The sequence below is a fragment of the Rhea pennata genome, chromosome 4, assembly GCF_028389875.1.
Source record: "Rhea pennata isolate bPtePen1 chromosome 4, bPtePen1.pri, whole genome shotgun sequence".
Taxonomy (NCBI): Eukaryota; Metazoa; Chordata; class Aves; order Rheiformes; family Rheidae; genus Rhea; species Rhea pennata.
Genome location: NC_084666.1, coordinates 44,281,118 through 44,296,787, shown reverse-complemented (window position 1 = coordinate 44,296,787; position 15,670 = coordinate 44,281,118). Strand labels below are relative to the sequence as shown.

General features: G+C 37.3%; 1 protein-coding gene across 5 annotated transcripts in view; it reads left to right on the top strand.

Moving 5' to 3' along the window:
• The window catches only part of RAPGEF2 (Rap guanine nucleotide exchange factor 2), a 192,712-nt gene that overhangs the window by 87,240 nt on the left and 89,802 nt on the right, over positions 1-15,670 (top strand). For all 5 annotated transcript variants that reach the window (XM_062573814.1, XM_062573811.1, XM_062573810.1 and 2 more), the window contains exon 5: positions 14,532-14,607. In XM_062573814.1, the coding sequence (XP_062429798.1) occupies positions 14,532-14,607 (76 nt within the window). The remainder of the gene's footprint in view (positions 1-14,531; positions 14,608-15,670) is intronic.

Here is a 15,670-nt window from a genome sequence, read left to right as displayed (position 1 = left end):
AGGTACATCCTGTTACCTGCAAGTACGGAATTAGACTATCACAGTGCACTCCATTATCATTATATTCTGAGACTTTGCTCCTGGAGAATGTAATGGCTTACTTATAAAAGGGAACTTTTTTTGGGAGCATCTAGTCTGGCATCTACCTTAAATCTCCAGTTGGTGCCATAGCCAGTGTTATCAGAAAGGCCTGGAGCTCACCTGTCTGTGGCATTTCCTTATTTGTTATGTAGTGGAAGAGGAACTAGGGTTGCTGCGTGTCTGTCCTGGAGCTTGGCTCATGGAGGAGCAGGCTAGCAAGGGCATTCAGGGACAGTTTCAAGCTGTCTGAGTCTGGCTTCCTTGTCTAGACCAAGTTACAGTTAGTTCTGGCCACAGCTGAATTAGGTGACCCATAAATTAACTAGGCCCTGTCTTCTCTCCTCACCTGGTGTCACAGCAATGTTTGTGATGCAGGGAAGTGCTCCTGCAGTATAGTTGTCTGAAACTGTCCTTCCTGTTGCAGAAATCATCTTACAGTTTTTTAAAGATTTAATATATTAGTGTTTTTACAACTAAGAAAGTTCTGTATGTTTTGCTTTATCTGACCCATCTCCTCTTCAGCTGAACAATTTGAGTTCGCTGAAGACTGAAATTGGTGACCTTCCAGGTTGGCTGCCAGTATCTGAGGTGTTTGGAAATAAAGAGGACACAGTTTGTGAATGATGAGATTGGGTAGTGTGTAGCTGGCGTTGTTCCTGTCGCAACAATTAATTCAACGCTACAGGAATTTTGTTACTGCACAACTGATAAAATGTTAAGGAATGTAATCTATTACTGTGGCATCTTTTGAAAATAAAAATAGAAATCTGTTGTAGTGGGGTTAGAGCTACTAGGCTTTCTTCCAAGTTTTTAATGACAAGTTGAGAGGCTCAGAAAGGCAGAAAGCGTCAAATGACCTGAGTAACTTTTAAGTGTGCTTGAATATTTCTGATTCCTCTTAAGGTGAGAGAGACTTTGAGATGAAAATTATGAGAAAAAAAGAAATTTTAGAAAGAAGCCCTCTCAAGTTGAAGTTCTCTGAACTGAAGATGTATGGTCACAGTCACAAAGCTAGCCTTGTACTCGTTTTTCCTGTGGGTTTTGTTGTAGAGCCACAGACTTCTGTCTGTTGCCATTCAAAGGATGTGATGGTTTTGAGATTGAACATCAGCAGGTGATCCAAACTGAGGCATTGTTAGAATAATCAGAAAGCAATTCCATGCATTTTCTAGAGAGGCCCTCAAGTTGATAATGATATAGAACTTTAGGATCAAGAATCCTTGTTTTTTCCAATTTTTCACTGTTCACACACAGTAATGATAAGCTAAAGTGGATAAAGCAGGTATTTGCTACCAATGTTCTTGCATCAAGAAAAAAGTTGAATTAGACTTTTCTTCTGTTGTCATTTCTCCAGGTCAGTGGTGTTAATCGCTGCTCGGACTCAAATGTGAAAATGCGAAGAGTTAAATATAACTCTTCTAATAACAGAATTACTCTTGGGAGTTTTTAATATGGAGCGTAGAAACAAAGTATTAAATACAAAAAACCTAGAGCAACACTTTATAGAGAGTCACCTGTCAGTTAACCAGTTCAGGTTATTTTTAGTGTATATATAAAATGAGCATAATCTAAATTTCCAGTGTGATATGAGTATACGATAGCCAATGATAGATAAACATCCGAGACATGGATACAACATGGATAATAGAATTTTTCACTGTAAGCATGAATGTTTTTTAATAGATCAAAGTAACTGAATGGATTAAAAAAAAAAGGCAAACCAAAGGAAGTTTAACACACTAGATTCATGGAGATAGTCTTTTATCAAAAATAAAGCGTGGAAAGGGAAGAGAATACTTGAAGACAGTTAGTTCAGAGGGGAAATAGGATCAACGACATCTATTATGAATAATATCAACCCAGACATACCACTTTGTGTTAGAAGGTTTTGGATAAAATTTCACCTGTTCAGGGTAAAACTGCTGAATATGGTAGGCTTCTTGCTTCTTCTTGCTTTTATTGAGAAGGTTTTGCTCTCTAGGGTGAATGGCGAAAACATTCATTCCATTGAAAAATATGTTTTTCCTGAAAGATGTTAAAATGGTCACACTGGTGAAAAATTTTGGTAGGTTTTTTGGTTCCTGCCTTGTTGTTTTTTTTAAGATGTGCTGCAGTGAAAACTGATATACCTTGGGACAGTATGTTGCCTGCTCTAGACAGTGGGCAGGAAGAAATTTTTTTCGTAGCAAAGAGGAAGATATTAGAGATTTGCACCGGGAAAAATAAATCAAACTGCATCCTGTAGGCACAGCATGTAAGACACCTTGCAGTCGCCCGAGAAAGCGGTTGAGAAAGAAAGGACCATGGTGAGGACTTCCTCACCTGTGCGAAGGTCTTCAAATTGATCTTAAACTTACGTGGGCTAAGGAGAATGGATCGTCTAAACCATGTTTAAAGAGCTTAATGCTTTCTTTTCCCTCTTCTAGATGTTTAAAAGTGATTTCATTATGTGGTTGCCCTGGCTTTTTTTGTACAAAGGTCTGCATAAACCCATTAATGTATGTGAAATCTTGAAGCTGTGTACCTGTGACCTAGTTCATATACTGTAATTATGTATTGCTATCTATATTCCCCAGCTGTTACAAGACCATATAGAGAGGAATTGCATGAAAGTAGTTTGAATGTAACTGTTTAACTAATGTTTTAACTGGTAATGATTGCTCACCAAGCAGTGATGATAAATTGTGGGGGGGGGGCGGGGAAAATCACAATTTTGATCCTTGTAACTTGTTTCTAACTTTAGATCTATGGTTTTGAGTCTAAGGGATTGGACATAAATTGTAATTTCGGTGAATCACTGAAACACTAAACAGAGTTACTGAACAGTTTAGTTTAGTTTTGTTGCAAATACGAATCAAGCCTATAAGAGTTTAACTTTGTCAAGAAATGGATGATAGAGCATGTTGTGTCTTATTGCTGATTCTTGTCTTTGATAGTTTTGCTTATATTATGTCTCATTGGTTTGAGAGACAGTTCTGATCCTAGTATTCTAATGGAGCATGTCGCAGTTCAAAGTATTTGAGAACAGCTTCTGATCAATTTTGAAAACATTGTTCAACCTTACTTTTATTGCTCTCTGATGTAATTATGTGATATCCATTGATAATAAAAATAAATGATAATAAAAGATTTGTATACAATTGAGGGAAGAGCTTTTTGAGAGAGTCTAAGAGGGGAAATTTGTTATGTAATAACAAAAATAGTAAATGTTTTTCAGTCTGACACCTTTCATACGTGGGTATTCACTATTACGTGCTAGCCATTACTAATTAAATAGATCTATCAGAAGGAAGCTGTTGCTTTTTTTCATGAGTGTTATTATGGCTGGTATATAGGGTGACCTATCCTCCAGGCTGTTCCTTCCGATAACTAGTATTTAAAGGTTTAAGTTTTTGTGCGAGCCTGCAAAATATCAAAAATGCGGTTACTTGTGAAAGCTGCTGAGGATGGAAGGAAGACCACGGTGTTTGTTCTCTGTGCTATCAGGGTCTCTAGGCGAGGTTTACAAGCAGAATGAGCTGACAGGTTGTCTGGTCATTGCTTGCCCAAAAGGAACAACAAAATGAACTACGTGTAAAAATAGCACAAAGTCTCAGTCCTCTGGAGAAAAAAGAATACCAGAGAGGGAAAAGCATACCCATGGGAAGAGAGGGAACAGAGTGTACTGGAGAGCAAGAAAGCCATAATGCTGCCGTAACCGCAATGTAGAAGGCGGGCCTGATAACCCTGGAGAAACACTCTCTTCAGCTGGGCCGTGAAGTTTCTGTTGCCTATGGAGCAGCATGCAGAGATCCATTTTAAATCCTGAAATTAGAGATGATGTAATATTCCTTCCTCTCTCTTTCTTGCTCTCTTAAAAAAAAAAGAAAAAAAAAAATCCAAGAAATCTTTTGATGGAAGTCCAAGAACAATGTGTTGTAGGATGTCTGTAGCTGCATTGAAGGGTTGGGGTATGAGTGTTAAGAACCCTTTTTTGCCTCACTTTTTAATGTATTTGCAGGACAGCAGAAAGTGGGAAGTATTATTTTGATTAATGCTATGATTCTACTACTGTAATACTTCTACAAATAATGTTTTTGACGTAAAGCACTGTTGAATACTCTGGAAGAATTAGTGTCTGAAAGTTTGCTTTCTGGTAATGCTAAAACTTTCAAGTATTTCTGAAAAATAAATCTTAGTAGACCAGACATAGTACAACATGGTAAAGGACGGTTAATTTATTTCTGTAAATCTGAATTATAATCTAAATTGGCATAAAATTATCACTATTATGTTATTGATGTGGATTTACTCAATTACAGTTGCAGGACACTTATTACAAGGATATCTTGAGTGTATCTGCATTTTAGTAATAAGATTTATGGAAGCGAGTTACTGAGGTCGTCATGTATTTGACCCTCTATGTGAATGAATTGGTTGTATTGAATGAATCAGGCATATAAGTGAGGATGGAAAATGGTCTTATTTTACTACCAAAAACCCAGATGAGATGTTAGATTATTCCTTTTCTATTTTTTTAAATGACAGCTTCTGATATCTGATTAGGAAAATCTATAGCAGAATTAAAGTAGTTCACTATGCGTTTTTCAGATTTTTAAGAAGAAACTTTTAAGATAGAACATTTAAAGACTTTGTATCGTGTCAGAAAAAGACTTCTCTGTTTTAATGGATTTCGTGAACACTGTCAGTCAAACTATGTTCAGACAAGGTCTTGCCTCTTAAGTCATGTTTTCCAATACTTCTCATTCTTTGAGACTATTATGCAGATCTTGTGATGTCAGAGTAATCTCTATGGCAACATTGATGTCATTAAGATGAAGCCGAAGCAAAGCTGTTTTTATTCAAACAGCTTATTAAAATACAGATTTTTCTAAAATAACAGAATGCCAAAAATTAATTAAAAATTATTTAAAGTTAATTTTTGTCAGCTGTATCCTGGTGAGGTACACTTGGCTTCTAGTTTTTGGTGCTCTAGGAGACTGCAAAGTTGAACTACTGCAATAAGCTAAAAATATTGTTGTTGCCTTAACTCCTTCTGTCCAGATGTGTGTGTGTGTATTATGTATAGTTTATAAATACAGTTCTTGAATTTCATGGAAAAATGTCATAAACCTCTCTCTTGTTAGAGTGTATGAGAGGGCTGTGAAGAAAGAACTCTTAGTAGTGCTGCAGCCTGGAAGGCGTCGAGGACCACCTGCTGCCGAGGAGGGCCTGGGTGCTGGCTCACCATCAGTTGCAGTAAAATAGCAAAACACTTTCGGATTTTACAGCACATCAACAGGCAATTTCAAAGTCATAGATTTTTTTTTTTCCTTCTTCAATTTTTCTGTTTAGTTTTAAGGTAATGCTATAGAAAGCTGCAGTGACAAACAACAAATTTAAAACCTTACTTAATTCTTCTTACACACAAAAAAAAAATGTAGAGAAATTCACTGCTGTACTCAGACCAGTAACTTACTAGTATATTCAGTCCAGGATTTTAAATTAACTACACTTCTAAAGGCAGTAGTCTGTACTAAAAAATAAATTATATTAAGATCATTCTAAAGGGTATGTTTTGGGGATTGACTGACAGGAATATTTCTGGGAATAAACTCCCAGCTAATGAAATTCTAGCTAATTTCAAATTATTCCTTGCAGATTTTCAGGTGCTTCTTTTGAAGTGTTTTCTGTAGTCATTTGTAATTTACCTGATGCATGGGACCTCTGATCTGGGTTGTGGCTGCATGTGAAATAGAGGAATACCTCTGAGTAGAAGTGGTGCTGTGGAGGTAAAGTACTGTCATGTGCCATCTGTGTTAAGGATGCTAACAAAAATGTTTGAACTCTTGCTGAAGCTTGAGTTCAAGTTCGCTTCTGCACAGTGATTATTTGAAGCGTTAATACCCTGTAAACTTGCTTATCCTGTAACACTGAGGTGCCTTTAGCATGGACAGATTAGCTCTCGAGCGCGCACTGAGTGACTTGCTCCGTTCTTCCCTGCTTTGCAGCAGGGTGCTGCAGCACCTTGGTTCAGAGCTTGATAAGATGATTTTTCTTCTGCAGGTGGCTGGTTAATTTGTCTCCCAGATCAAGCAACAATCTGCAGATCATAGTTTTTGGCTCTGTGTGTATGTGTGTCTCCCAGAGTACTGTTTGGTGGCACATACTCAGCTGTGATGTTGCAAGCGAGTCCCTTCGCTGTTACCTGATCTGTAGTATCTGAGACAGTAAACATCTGAGCTATCATATGACTCTGGATAATGTAATCATCCTTATCCGTGGTATGTAGTGAGCTCATGTCTCCAGGATTTGAAACCAGTGACAGGTCTGCAAATACCTCTTCAACTCATATTTCGGTTGCCAATGTATCAGTTTTCCTTTAAGCTAAAAAGCATTTCTATTTAGCAACTATTTGCTTTCCCCCCCCCCCACCCCCACCCCCCAAAAAAAATACAATACCCTTGTGAGAATTAAATACATTACAGAAAACAGAAATGAATCTATTGATTTGATACACAGAAGACCACCTTTAAATCAAAGAGCGGTTTGGATCATACCTTTGCCCACTTGCTTATTTTTTCTAAAAGGTGGGTATTAAGCAGAGAAGCCTACATTACACAGAAGGTCAAATTATGTGCTGACGATGCTTTGTCTTTTAGCTGACAGGTCTGTGCTTTTACAGCTTCTAGGGGGCAGCTGTACCCACGTGAAACCCCGCTGCTCCTTTCCTGCGTTACGTAATCGGCACCGCAGAGCTGCGCCGTGCGCCCCAAGTGCTCTGTCTTTTATCCAAGGGGTCAGAAATTGGCCATGCCAAATTTAGTTTTCTTCAAAACACTTGAGCATTCCCCTAGGGTGGCTTGTGCATGTGTATGCTCTTCTGAATTATAACTTTTTTTCCCCCCCCTCATCCCTGGCAGGGGAGAGTTGGGTGGGGGAACAGTCTGGGTTTCTTCTTACCCAGCACAATTGTGTGCCAGCCAGCTAAATCTAGCGTGGTTAGAATAAGCCATTACGATGTGGCTAATGTTTTTAATTCTAATCTGGACATATCAAAATCAGAAGTGATGTTCTTTATTAAAACAAGATGTGGAGAAAGGAGAAACTTCCCTGAATCCCTTATATCTAAGTGGCACATAGAAAATGGAGTCCTCCTTTTTTTTTTTTTTTTTTTTTTTTTTTTTTTTTTTTTTTTCCCATCTAGACATCAAATAAATCCTGCACTATAATACTTCATTCAGGAATTTGGTATGACTGGTCTGCCTTGGGACTTAAAATCTACCAGGGTTTGGCTTTGTCAAGAGTAAGTTAAATGTGGACTATTACATCAAGATTTGACTTTGGGATGTGTCAGAGATCAGATATTCTGCTCGTGTTGGCTTCTGTGTCATCAGAGAATAGTTGTTGAAGTTGATGCAAAGCAGCTGTTGGTCATGGCTGAGGTCAGGGAGCTGGTATGAGGAAGCAGCGCCAGGCAACGCGTGCCGCAAGTAACCGCGGGCAGGACGGAGCTGCACGGCATCTGGGAAATGAACGGTGGGAGGAAGACAGCAAATACAGGAGAGAGCCACTGAGTGTACGTAGCAGTGACAGTAACAGCACTTGCAGTGTGGCTGCTACCCAAATGCGAAAATCATTTCAGCATACGTAACTTCACGTTCTGAAAATGCTTAACGCAATACCTCTATATCTCATCTTAGTTTTCTGTGATTCTTCAAAATGTAGCGTCTGCTAGAGTAGTGTAATTTTCACAGAAATAGTTTGGAGATATTCGATTTATGTATGTTTTATATATATTTATGGATACTTTAAAAGCCTGGGGAGTGGAGCTGCTCACAGATTTATTTGGATATGTCTGTGAATAAGAAAGATTAGGTTCAGGAAAGGGGAATGGACAGGGGAGGGAAAATGTTTATTTTAATCTCCATATATACTTAGATGCCATGGCTGACAAATATTGCACAGCAGCAACATAAAGCCTTGACATTTTTTGTACGTTCCATTTGAAAACTTCAAAAGGTAGCAAGTTTTTAAGTATTTGAGTGCTAGAGTTTTGGCTTAAATGCTTGTAGTAGAGGTAATGTACACTTACAGTTTTAATGTCTTGTAGAAATATTAAAAAAAAATACCAAAATAGTTTATATGGAATTAGTTTTTTTGCAGAGAAGTGCCATAGAAATTTTTAAAAACTTGAAACAGCAACAGAAAAGGAATGTTAATTGTATCTTTCTTCGAATTAGAACATTTCTAAATGGAGCATGTGCTTTTGGGCTTAAAGGAACTACCGATTAATTAGACTTTAGACCAGCATCATCTTTATAAATAGCACATTTATAAATATGTAAATCTATTACAATATTTTGCACTTACAAATATGCTGGAGAATATGTACTGTGTAGATGGGCATACATTATGGAGCTTTCTTTGTGGTACTTTGTTCCACTAGCAGTTGTATTTCATATGTAAATTATTACTTTAAGCTAATATATGGTGATGAATTTTGAAAGAAATAAACTTACATGATACAGGAAAACTCTAAAGTTTTGTATATCTTTTTAAAATATTTGTCACCAGAGAAATTGTGGGTTTTTTTGGCTTGATCTGGGGAGTTGCACGTATAAAAAAAAAGGGGGGGGGAGGGGCAGGGTGTCCTGTGACCTAGAGTCCTTTTCTTGATTTTTGTAGTCAGTGGAATTTTCTTCAGATTTTGCATCACTTTTGATGAATGCATTTACATTCCAGTGCTGAGGAATAACTTTCCGTTTGGGAGTTAGACTGACGTGAAAACAGGAATGTGGAGGCCCAGGGCAAGGGGACAGCACTGAATGCTGATAAGGGTGTTCTGTGTTCAGTAGCTGCCGTCTTTTCCAAGAACTTTGAAAAGAGCATCTGTATGTGTTCGGGGATGTCTGGGGACCTGGGGAAATGGATGGGTCATGTCTGGAGAAACCTATTTTGTCCTCCAGTGGCATGATAATAGTAGAAAGGACAGGCAGGCAGAACAAGTCACCTTCAGTAGCTGAAAGCTTTTGGCCGTCCAAACATGTGAGTGCTTTTAAAAATTCATGCGTTATTTGTGGCTTTAGATCTTTCAGTTAATCATCAGATTTTTTTTTCTTTTGTTTTATTAGCAAATTTAATAAATTTGAAGGGGAAGAAATGCCGATAGTGATCTTAATTATTCTCATTCTGTTTTTTTTAATTAGCCACTAATATGTATTTCTACTAATTGTAGTTCTATAATTGTAAAGACTTTTTAAATGAAAACTTATGATATAAACTTTTGAAACACAGAAATCCCTTAGATTTCACTTAAAACATGTCTTTTATTAACTAGCACACTGTAATCTCTAATGTGTCTGTTCTTTCTATAGCATGATTGTGTTTTAGCCAAGCATATGTACTTTGAATATAATGAGTTACAAGATGCATGTGTAAGTGGTAGGGTACACGAATGGAGCAGAAAACTATAAATCCTTGCTGTCATCTACAGTTAACGTAAACTCAATTTTTAGAATGCATGAGAATGAAAGTCAAGTTTCAAAACAAGTTGTGTGTGTAAGTGGATTGAAATACCTGCTTTTATTAAACATAAAGAAAAGAAGGCTTTATTAGGACTGATAAATTTATTTGGAAATAAGGTGTTTGAATACTCAAGTAGGAAGCTGATCTTATTTTATTAATTGTTTGGGGGAATAATATAGTTAGGGAGCAGTTGCGTGGGGAAAATACCTAACATTGTAAGAATTGAATTTCTTTCTGCTTTTTTTTAATCATCCACTTTCAAAATGACTATATAGAAATTTACTATAAAGTGTATTTCTGCAAATAAAATAGTGTTTTGTTTAAGAATGTTTTTAGGTACGTCTGTATTCGCAGCATACACTTCGTAGCTCTAGAGAGAATAAAAGTGACTGTGATATAAAGGGAAATTGCCCCTAGCACACGTACTGAGGAGAGCATCTGTGAAGCTTTAGTCCTCAAGAAACCTCAAGTCTGAGCTTATGTGGTAGCAGGAAAAGAAGTGTTAGAAAACCTGCTGGAGAGCAAAATTCTCTGGGGAATTTAGGTGGAGCAGTAGTATCCTACCAGGCTGCCTTCTGGCTATCTGAATTACTATCATAACCTCTACATCCCATATTGACCACCATCATCACAGAGATATCTTGAAATTGCCTCCCTTCGTCTGAAATTCTCTCATGCATATCAATGACTTAGAGAAAATAGTTGCAAAGTGGGGATTCTCTCGTGTGCATTGCTGGCTTGGAGTAGTTGCAAATGAGCTGTTTTTAGGGGTTAAAATTTTTAAAAAGGCTTAGGCAGGAAGAGAAGACTTTGTAACTAAGACAGTTTTGATTGAAATGATAAAAGAATTTTGCAATAGGGCTAAGTGTACATTACATAGTGAAGTGTACATTACAGAGAATTCTGTACCATGTTTTAAACACAGAAATGTTTGCCTTAAGCACTCTAGTGGGATCATATATCCCCAGTCTTAGCTCACCTTACAACAAGGGAAGGAATAAATTTGTCGAATCTCATATTCACTGAAATCAAATAGTAAAGACTTCCTACCTCTTGCCTTCATTTAGCCAGTCAGTGCTCCAGTAGACTGCGTATTTTGTGAAAAATCTGACTACTCATTTTTTATGGCAAGTCTGACCAAGCATCCAAAAATTTGGAAGGAACACTACCTAGAAAAGGTTACTAAAGTAGAGCTGGTGTTATGAAGATAATCCCTTTTCACTGAGACCTTCTCTGCTGCTACTCTTTCTTCCCAATATGTTGCACTACTCACGCCAGCCCGGCTTGTGTGCAGGTGCAGAGTCACCAGGTTTGCATAGCTTCACAGCTGAGGTAACTGGTTCTGCTGCCTCACTTTCCAAGGGATTCTAGGTCGCAAAACCTATTAGTTCAGATATAAAACTGTGTGGTTACCTACTCTGATGGAAGCTGTTAAGCTTACATATATGTGGTGCCATGCTGTAATGAATTTGTAAGGCCAAGAGGCACAGCTCAGTGCCAGTGTGAGAAGCTCTGTCCTGACCAGCTCTGAATGATTTTCCCTGACTTTCCCTGAGATTCACAGGAGACTTCTGGACTGGGTGAAACCAGGTGACCTGCTGAATGGTTGTAATCAGTTTAAGGGCTCCACTTTTAACTCTGCTTATGGAGCCCTGTGATAGGGAGGAAAATCTACTAAATTATTTAGAAAATCAAAGTTTTATGTGATTGTGGTCCCATATATAAAGTTCCTTTCCTGGTAATTTATAAAAGGCTTCACAGTTTGGACTTTCTGATCAACTTGGTGAAGAGCTACACTAGGTGTTTTGGTATTTGCTTCGTTTTCCTGCTTGCTAGTATTTTAAATAACTTTAGTTTTGCTCAGGTGAATCAAGCTTATTTGGTGATGGCTTCGTCTACCTAGCGGCTGGATATGGCAACTAGGGATTTTGAGTAGGAAAGTGTGTTGTTGAAGTCCTCTTTGATATTTGGTGTTTTTTGCTTTTGTACAAAGCTTTGCCAAATTGATTCCAATAAAACTTACCAGCTTTGTTAATCTTCTGTACTGAAACAGCAGGTTTGGGGATGCCCTAAGAATCCAGTTGTTATTCAAAGGTGAATGATAACAGACATTTGTGTGACACTGTATGTGTAGACATCCCTTCTGCAACAGGTTGTGCGTAAGCATCAACAGAAATTGTTGGAGCTGGATGTGTCTGAAGTGTCTGTAAGTGGCTGAAGCTCACGGAGGAGTTTCCTACTTGTCACTAGTTATGTGGCATCCTCACTATCTGATGGTGAATTTTCAGCAGCGGGTTGAAAGTCAGGAGGTTTAGCTCATGTGGCATATCAACTCTTGAAAGGTCATTTAACTTTCTTTTGCCTTAATTTACTTGTCTTCTTGCCTATAATACTTCATAAAGATCATAGTGTTTGTTTACAGCCTTAGTGCCTTGTGATCTTTGGTCGAAGATAATACACATGTGATGTACTGTCTGCTCTGGTAGATTTAATGTTGTCATAGGAGTTTAAGCAATACAGCAATGATGTGGTTATTGCTGTGAGACTTAGTGCATTATCTGGGATCAGATATAAGGGATTTCATCACTGATGTACTAATTCAGTGTATACCCTCTGTCTTACAGAATTGTTGACTATCTGTTCCTTTGTGCTGAAGGTTAAAATTCAAGAAAATAATTCGAAAAGAGTAGCAAAAACACATTTCAACACACTTTTTAAACGGTATTTGCTAATGCATGAAACTTGTGGATGGCTGCAGTTATTATCAAAGTGCAGAAGTTTAAAGATGCTTAGAGATAGCAATAGAACAGGAATATGGGGATGGAAAAGCATTATATGCGTTTTTTTTTTGAAATCACTGATCACTTGAAGGCTAGAAAATGTGCTGACAAAAATACAGTAAAATTTCATTCTAGGCCCAAAACTGTGTGTGAGCAACGAGTGGAGGAGGATCTGCATGAAACAAGGGAATATTTCTGCGTGCGTTTTCAACCAAATAAGTTGACTTCTTTGCCATTGTGTTTGCAGTGTTACGTATTTCAATCAGTGAATTGGTATAATTCTCTCCCTCCCTCCCCCCACCATGAGATTTTTAGGAAAAATGGTGTCTATGGATCAGGTTAATGACAAAGAAAATAAGTTTGTCACTTTTTCAATGGTCTAATGAATCAAGTTAATGGTTGCATTTTCTGGTATCTTTAAGGTAGTTCAAGCACCCTGTGTTTTTTGCTGAACTGTAGAAGGAAGCATGTGTTTGCCTCTAGGAAAATACATGGTTTGTTGGGAGACTATCCTATTTTTTTTCCTCCTGCTGAATGTTTCTTTTCAAGAGGCCTAGTATTCTGTAAAAATTTTTCTATTGTAGAAGTCCCATGTACCATTAAACACGATTATTATTTTGATGAATAAGCACAGCTGGCATTTCTTTTCAATATCTGACTGTCTTCTTTTTCAGCTATAAAAGTGCCCTTGTCAAGAGATTAGCCTTTGGGGTAGCAAGTTAAACTGTTCATTTCCACTAATCCCCAGGCTGGACAGACGAATAGATATAAATTGGTTAGATACACTGTTCAGAACAGTATATCTACATATAACTGCTCTTCTACAGTTTTCTCATTATAAAATAAGCTTATAGAGTGTTTGTGAAAAATAACTTTAAAAAAGCTTAGGTGTGTCATTGCGACTGTGCATTAGGAAATTAGTTAAAATTCAAAATTTAGAATCTTCCTGAGTCTTTGTTTTTCCAAAACTTGTTTAATACTTGCCTTTTAAAATTCTTCAAACCTTCTCCCCTCCTATCTCTTTTATTCTTAAATCCTTATTTTTTATATTAAAAAACATATCTGTCTATTTATATGCACTGAGAGCTTCAAATGGGAAGGTGTCCCGTGTCTGTTGCACAGAGCTGGGTGGAAGAAAGGGAAAGACTGGATAGTATTTCCTCTCTGGCAGATTTTAGAGCAGCTTTATTACAGTAGGCTACGAGAGGACCCCAGAAGTTCCAGCCAGGCCATCTTCTGTTCCACCTTCCTGTCACTGGCAGACAAGGTCTGGCGTTGAGCCGGCAAATTTAAATATAAACCCAGCAGGTCTGTGTCCCCCAAAACGTCCACAAAACAATCTTCCCCTGCACTTCAGTTGATTTTCTAACACTCCACTCTGATGGCATAGGATCAAGGATCCAGTGGTGGAAGGTCTTGTATTTCACTGAATTATGTACTGTTTCTTTACACTGTGCCTTTACTGCTGTATTTCTAGAATTCTTTGCAGTTGAGACTGCAGACATATATACTCATTTAATATAGGCAAGCACTTACAGAAATTGAAACTATAATAGATCTCTTTTATCATATGGGAAGCAAAAGATTATCATGCTTAATTACTGTGCTAAGATGGCTGTGTAATGAAAGGCAGAATGGCCTTTTGTCCTCATCTGTTCAATTTGGGCATAGTCTTACATTCAACATACTTGCTTTTTATTTGTACATTATTTTTATATAAAGAGGAGCTAAGTGAAGTTGATAAGTCTTTTTATTTTTTTTCTCGGATACGTTAGTTAGCCTTCCTTAGTCATGCAGATAGTTTAGGTAACTTAATACTGTAACATCAGAAGTAGATAGTTACTAGTTTAAACTGTCTCTGATGTAGTTTAGAATCAGCCATGCATTTTAATTAGTCAGTGTTTGATTGACACTTGTTTTTGTGTCAGTAGAATTATCTAGCAGATACTGTTAGTAAACTACGTAATTCAAAAAATTCACAGCTGTTGATATCCTTGGCTATCAGTTATGTGAAGGAGGACATTTACATGAAATTGTTGTATTGCGTGGAGGTATGTATATTTTTATATGCTTTTCGGTATCTGGAGAAAATGTAAATACGGCTTACAGATTGTATTATAGCTCTGATTACTGTTCTGATTGAAGTATCCTTGTTCTTTCCAGTTTTGGCAAGCGTTCTGCAGGAAGCTTCAGGCGTGGCTGTGAATGCATTGTTTTAGAGCCATCTGAAATGATTGTGGTAAGAGTATTTCCTCTGATTTTCCTCCAAATATTCCTTTTTTAACTAGAACTTTACACACTCTAGCTTTCAGTAATTTGAAGAGATTTCTGGTTTTTGTACATGAGCTTTTATAAAGCTACATGTCATATGTAACTTTCTTGCCTTTTCCTGCATGCATATTTGCCTTAAGTGATTTACATTGTTAAATTAAATTTACTTTCACAATTTTCTTACAAAAGAGTAAACCGTGCTTACCTAAACAGAATAGGGTTTTAAGTGCGGCTGCTTTCCCATTATAGTTAAGCAAAGATGTTTTAAAGTATTAATCTCAAGTTAGTTTAATGTTTGTTTGAATTAAGTTTACTTTCAGCAATTTGAGATTTTAACAAGCAGTTTGAAGTTCTATCAACTTTCCTGGTTAAAAGCTTATCTCAGTAGAGGTTTGCTGTAGTCCAGTGGTCAAATAGCATCATCTCTGAGGGTTCAGAAGTTCACAAGAGTTTTCAGCTGATACCTCAGAGTGCATCATGAGAACAAACGCACCATCAAGGGGCTAAACGTTTGTTTGCTCTGTCACTGAGATAGTAATAATTTCACAATACAGGTGTGACACTTACCTAAGCCATATATAGATATTAGTTCAAATATAGCCTGTCACATTGAACTTGTCAAAGAGAGAAATTATTCATTGTTTAAAGTTAATTAAAAAAAAGCAGCATTTTAACTTGTTGTGAAGGCAGGCAGGATTTTGCCAGTGCTAAGTGCTTTATGATTTCACTGTAAGAAGATAGCAGCTTGTGTAATGTTATATTTTTCTGTCAGATGTTTGGTGACATTTCCCATTGTACTGAGAAAATTATTTTATGAGGGTAATTCAGTCATATGAAACATAGAAGATAAAGTGAGAAATGTCAATCCTTTTCTCCTTGCTCCTAAAGCCTTCTATAATTTTATTTTGTGAAGGAGCAGCTCTTCAGTACTGGCCTATTACGTCGCCCTATTTCCATGCCTCCGGGAGTTGTCTGGCCACTTGCTGTAATTTATCTCTAATCATAAGTTCAGGAAAGAGTTTATTGTTGCA